The sequence below is a fragment of the Poromitra crassiceps genome (assembly GCF_964638095.1).
Source record: "Poromitra crassiceps genome assembly, chromosome: 6".
Lineage (NCBI taxonomy): Eukaryota > Metazoa > Chordata > Actinopteri > Beryciformes > Melamphaidae > Poromitra > Poromitra crassiceps.
In genome coordinates this window covers 1724309-1731236 of record NC_139627.1, presented here as the reverse complement: position 1 = coordinate 1731236, position 6928 = coordinate 1724309, and the positions used below count along the sequence as shown (strand labels likewise).

Sequence of the window (6928 nt, the reverse complement as noted above, 5' to 3'; positions counted from 1 at the left end):
ACTTAATTGAATACTTTATACCAACAGTGTGCTGCAGGCTATGGAACAACTTAATAGCCTTGAAAAAAGTGAAGTAGGAGATGACTGAACAAATTGTCAATACAGCGACACTGACTGAACAAATATCATCATCATCAGTATATAAATGGGAGCTGGGGCTCTGTCTGTTTGTCTGTCCCACTGATGACATCATCAGTGATGTCATAAATCCCACTGATGACATTTCTTAAAGGGGCAGCGCAGTGCATTTATTGTTGTCTAGTTGACAAACCATAGCTTCTCACCCACCTGAGCTTCGTAAACATCTTTACAGTTTAAGCTTGCTTTGCGTTTTGTTTACTGTTGAACTTAGTCATGGGATTCCTGCATTACAATTTGACATGGGACAGTACCACAATGACGCTTTTCTAGCTCTAATGCTGTGAGATCTCTGAGGTAAGCCGTTGTTCAACTTATGTGCCGTTGATGAAATTTTAATAATACTGGCTGGGGGGGGGGGGGGCACACAAACACTGAGGTAAACGTTAACCACAGTTGTGATATCCAGCAAGGACACAGAGAACTAAGACTTCTTGCTCCTTGTGATACCAATAATCATATCATTATGAGCAGAATGGTTGCTGAATGAACAGTTGCAATATGCCTGGGTAAAAAAAAGAAATTAGATATTGATAGAAGTGAAAGAAAAAAAAATCGGTTTTGTTTTTTTGTTCATAGCCTTGGATAAAACTGGTTCAAAACCATGTCAGTTATATGTGCCATAGAATTCATACAGGAGAGGTAGGGTGTGTCAGAATATGTGTACTGGAACTGCAGCCTGGAACTCTAAAGAGAACTCCAGCAGACTGGTACTGGTTCAAAAACACACACGGCAGGTTCAAGTTGAGTCAAACTGAATTGCAAGAACATAAGATATGGGCGGCTAACTGCCAACTGCCATCTTCTCACTTGCTGCAGCAGGATAATACTGTTCCAAGGAAAGCTTGGTGAGTTTGGATGTGCGCCGCAGCTCAGCTGTGTTTGAAGGACAACACATTCACACACTGAAGGCATTCATGAACTCAACTGATGTGTGTTCACTGTGCAAACAGCTTTACATAACGGTTAGCATATTTACACGCATAGGGCAGGTGTTCAACACGGCTTCAGTGGTGAAAACAACACAACATAAAACGACTCTGTTTGAGCAGACTCTCAAGTAAGCCTATCTCTTTCACATTCTTTGAACACTCCAGACAGAGATAGTCTGTACTTTAAGCCTGTTAGAATTTGGCCAAAAAGACTGGAGGATGATAATCGATCAATCACGACACATATATGAATGTATGCATGAAGTACAGATTGGTTATTGGGTAGATGGGAGCATTTGCAAATTGCGGGAGACTACGGGTGTTTTAAGAGACTACTGTTTGAGGCCAAGTGCAGGAGACGTCACAGAATATATCTCGCTTTTCTCAAAGGAGCACTCCGCCGATTTTCAACCAGCTTTGTATCATTGCAAAATCAGTAGTATATCCGAAAACTGTAAACAGTTTTGCAGCCATTCATTTAGTTTGACAGTTATTGAGAGTTGATGTGAGTTAAGTTGTGGACCAGTGATGTCATTCATGCACAAATTTCATCACTGGTCCATAACTTAACTCAAATCAACCCTCAATAACTGTCAAACTAAATGAATGCCTACAAAACTGTTTACAGTTTTCAGATAAACTACTGATTTTGTAATGATACAAAGCTGGTTGAAAATTGGCGGAGTGTTCCTTTAATAGGCAAAACAAGTGGTGGTGTTCTAACATTCTGGTGCAGAGTAATGAATAGTTGTTATTGAGTGAGCCGCTGTCACAATGTAACAGCGGGTCCCGTGTCCCTCGCCTCGTGTTACAGGTGTGTCCCCGTCAGGCAGGTGAAACCTAAGAGTCCAGCTCCTCTCGTCTCCATGGCGACGAGTCAAGCTCCTCTCGTCTCCATGGCGACCCGTAAAGAGGCTCTTGCTCTGGCCTCGTCATGTTGGCCGACAGTGTCCTCTCTGACATCACTTCCTGTGTGCTCTGTGTCCTCTCTGACATCACTTCCTGTGATGACCGTTGTATTGTCTTTCCTTGCGTCTGTGGCAGCCATGTTCTTAGTCTGTGGGCCAGGCGCCGTGCCAACCATAGTGACAGTATTTTGGACAGGAGTCTGGGCCAACAGCGCCACCCGGATCGAGCCGTTCCTCCCAGCTCCTGGATCAACCCCCTAAAGTCCTGTGGTAAGCAGTATCGAGGGACTCCTCTGAAGTCCTTAGGGATGTCCCTGCCGTGGCCCAGGCCCTGGAAGTAGACAAAGGCGACTCCACGGCCTTTGCACTCCCGCAGCGCCCCCTGTAGGCAGGACAGGGCAGCCATGAACACCGGCCCCGTCACTGAAGAAGGCTCCCAGGCTTTATCATCAAATAACTTAACAGAATCTTCTTTCCCAGCAGCTTTCTCTTTTCGACACTTTCCTAGCTTTCCTTTTACTTTGAAATCCTTCTCCATCTCTACTCTTATTTCCTCATATCTCACCTCTGCTTTGCTGTTTTCTTCTTCCTGTCTGTCTCTCCTATCCAGTTCTGCCCGTTCCTCTCTCCACTTGTCATAGGACCTCTTGGCTTCAGGACTCCAAATAATCAGCACTTTTCCTTGTGCCTTAAGCACGGCTTCCCATTGACCATACAGCCAGGGAAGTGGGCCCAGATCTGCCACTCCGGCCCCAGCCTGCCTTTGTGAGCTCTGGGCCCACAGGGCCATGCGTACCGAAGCACACAGCTCCCCCTGCAGGATGGAGGCTAACGCGCACACAGCAGACACGTGGGCAGACTGCTCTGACGAGCACACCAGCAGCACAGGTTTCTGGATACACAGCCAGCCTACAGGTAGGGGAGGACGGGCAAAGAAATTAGACAAGACCAGGAAAAAGAGGGAATAATTGCAATCTATGATTTGTTGTCTGAATTTCAACTTTCTCTTTGGTGTTGTTAGTATAGAAATAAAAAGTTTCGAGATAATTAGTAGAATTAGTGTTATTGGTAAGCTGAAAATAGAACCATACAAGCAAACCAAGAGTCAGAGATAATAACCATGTTAAATGAGATGTGAAAAACAAGGGTTACTATTTCACTACCTATTTCACTACCTATTTCACTACCTATTTCACTACCTATTTCACTACCTATTTCACTACCATAAACACACTACTGAAAAGGCAAGTGAACTGACCTGGAGCTCCTTTCTGGGTCAGGTGGTGTATGAGGAGTCCCAGCAATGCCACAACAACCACAAACACCAAAGCTGCCACAGCAAGCATGCCACATCTCCTGTGTGTGTCTGTAGGGAAACAGAACAGCTATAGATGTAGCATGCCACATCTCCTGTGTGTGTCTGTAGGACAACAGAACAGCTATAGATGCATCATGCCACATCTCCTGTGTGTGTCTGTAGGACAACAGAACAGCTATAGATGCATCATGCCACATCTCCTGTGTGTGTCTGTAGGGAAACAGAACAGCTATAGATGCATCATGCCACATCTCCTGTGTGTGTCTGTAGGACAACAGAACAGCTATAGATGCATCATGCCACATCTCCTGTGTGTGTCTGTAGGGAAACAGAACAGCTATAGATGTAGCATGCCACATCTCCTGTGTGTGTCTGTAGGGAAACAGAACAGCTATAGATGTAGCATGCTACATCTCCTGTGTGTGTCTGTAGGACAACAGAACAGCTATAGATGTAGCATGCTACATCTCCTGTGTGTGTCTGTAGGACAACAGAACAGCTATAGATGTAGCATGCCACATCTCCTGTGTGTGTCTGTAGGGAAACAGAACAGCTATAGATGTAGCATGCCACATCTCCTGTGTGTGTCTGTAGGGAAACAGAACAGCTATAGATGCATCATGCCACATCTCCTGTGTGTGTCTGTAGGGAAACAGAACAGCTATAGATGTAGCATGCCACATCTCCTGTGTGTGTCTGTAGGGAAACAGAACAGCTATAGATGTAGCATGCCACATCTCCTGTGTGTGTCTGTAGGACAACAGAACAGCTATAGATGTAGCATGCCACATCTCCTGTGTGTGTCTGTAGGAAACAGAACAGCTATAGATGCATCATGCCACATCTCCTGTGTGTGTCTGTAGGAAAACAGAACAGCTATAGATGTAGCATGCCACATCTCCTGTGTGTGTCTGTAGGACAACAGAACAGCTATAGATGTAGCATGCCACATCTCCTGTGTGTGTCTGTAGGAAACAGAACAGCTATAGATGCATCATGCCACATCTCCTGTGTGTGTCTGTAGGAAAACAGAACAGCTATAGATGTAGCATGCCACATCTCCTGTGTGTGTCTGTAGGAAAACAGAACAGCTATAGATGCATCATGCCACATCTCCTGTGTGTGTCTGTAGGACAACAGAACAGCTATAGATGTATAGATGTATACTATATGATACCTGGCACTGTAGGCTAGTTGTGAGAGACGGTGGCTCATTTGAAGGGGACACTCGTTTTACAGATATTTGTCGCCATGTGTTGTTTTGAATGTATAATGACATTTAAAAGTCTAGACTCTGAATATAAGTAGACACACACACACACACACACACACACACACACACACACACACACACACACACACACACACACACACACACACGTATGTGTTATATTTGGGCCAATACGGTATCTTGAGTAAACTCACAGTCAGGACACAGAATTCTTTTCCCACGCAGAGCAGGATCTGACTGCCACACCTACAAACAAGTTAACAAATTAATAAATAAAATAGAAGACTGAGAAGAGAGAGAGGCACCATAGAGAGACAAAGTGACCGCCTACTTCCTGCTTCAGCAGTGTAAGTAAAACTATTTTTATAAGCATTTTACGAAATGTCTATGGGAAAATAAATGGCGGATAAAAATCTCTGGTACAGTGCTGAAGCAGGAAGTAGGTGGTCACTTTGCCTCTCTATTGCCAGAAAGGCATTCCCCACTTGTCAGTCCTGCGTTATGTTACGACGCGCTCTTTACTGTACCTGCACACACAGCTGCTCATCTTGTTATGACATGTTATGTTATGACATGTTATGTTATGACATGTTATGTTATGACATGTTATGTTACGACATGTTATGTTACGACATGTTATGTTATGACATGTTATGTTATGACATGTTATGTTACGACATGTTATGTTACGACATGTTATGTTACGACATGTTATGTTACGACATGTTATGTTACGACATGTTATGTTACGACATGTTATGTTACGACATGTTATGTTACGACATGTTATGTTATGACATGTTATGTTATGACATGTTATGTTATGACATGTTATGTTACGACATGTTATGTTATGACATGTTATGTTACGACATGTTATGTTATGACATGTTATGTTATGACATGTTATGTTACGACATGTTATGACATGTTATGTTACGACATGTTATGTTATGACATGTTATGTTATGACATGTTATGACATGTTATGTTACGACATGTTATGTTATGACATGTTATGTTATGACATGTTATGTTATGACATGTTATGTTATGACATGTTATGTTATGACATGTTATGTTATGACATGTTATGTTACGACATGTTATGTTACGACATGTTATGTTACGACATGTTATGTTACGACATGTTATGTTACGACATGTTATGTTACGACATGTTATGTTACGACATGTTATGTTACGACATGTTATGTTACGACATGTTATGTTACGACATGTTATGTTATGACATGTTATGTTATGACATGTTATGTTACGACATGTTATGTTACGACATGTTATGTTACGACATGTTATGTTACGACATGTTATGTTACGACATGTTATGTTATGACATGTTATGTTACGACATGTTATGTTATGACATGTTATGTTATGACATGTTATGTTATGACATGTTATGTTATGACATGTTATGTTACGACATGTTATGTTACGACATGTTATGTTATGACATGTTATGTTACGACATGTTATGTTATGACATGTTATGTTATGACATGTTATGTTATGACATGTTATGTTACGACATGTTATGTTACGACATGTTATGTTACGACATGTTATGTTACGACATGTTATGTTATGACATGTTATGTTATGACATGTTATGTTACGACATGTTATGTTACGACATGTTATGACATGTTATGTTATGACATGTTATGTTACGACATGTTATGTTATGACATGTTATGTTATGACATGTTATGTTATGACATGTTATGTTATGACATGTTATGTTACGACATGTTATGTTACGACATGTTATGTTATGACATGTTATGTTATGACATGTTATGTTATGACATGTTATGTTATGACATGTTATGTTACGACATGTTATGTTATGACATGTTATGTTATGTTACGACATGTTATGTTATGACATGTTATGTTATGACATGTTATGTTATGTTACGACATGTTATGTTACGACATGTTATGTTATGACATGTTATGTTATGACATGTTATGTTATGACATGTTATGTTATGACATGTTATGTTATGACATGTTATGTTATGACATGTTATGTTACGACATGTTATGTTACGACATGTTATGTTACGACATGTTATGTTACGACATGTTATGTTATGACATGTTATGTTACGACATGTTATGTTACGACATGTTATGACATGTTATGTTACGACATGTTATGTTATGACATGTTATGTTACGACATGTTATGTTATGACATGTTATGTTATGACATGTTATGTTATGACATGTTATGTTATGACATGTTATGTTACGACATGTTATGTTACGACATGTTATGTTATGACATGTTATGTTATGACATGTTATGTTATGACATGTTATGTTATGACATGTTATGTTACGACATGTTATGTTATGACATGTTATG

At 40.7% G+C, this 6928-nt stretch overlaps 1 protein-coding gene across 2 annotated transcripts in view; it reads right to left on the bottom strand.

Annotated features, from left to right (window-relative positions):
* Window positions 1–6928, bottom strand: part of LOC310778145 (uncharacterized protein) — a 17150-nt gene continuing 10222 nt past the window's right edge. For both annotated transcript variants that reach the window (XM_083638493.1, XM_083638492.1), the window contains exons 14-16: window positions 4722–4773; window positions 3237–3344; window positions 1–2887 (exon numbers count right to left, since the gene is read on the bottom strand). In XM_083638493.1, coding sequence (XP_083494619.1) covers window positions 1911–2887; window positions 3237–3344; window positions 4722–4773 — 1137 coding nt within the window. In that variant the 3' untranslated portion in view covers window positions 1–1910. The remainder of the gene's footprint in view (window positions 2888–3236; window positions 3345–4721; window positions 4774–6928) is intronic.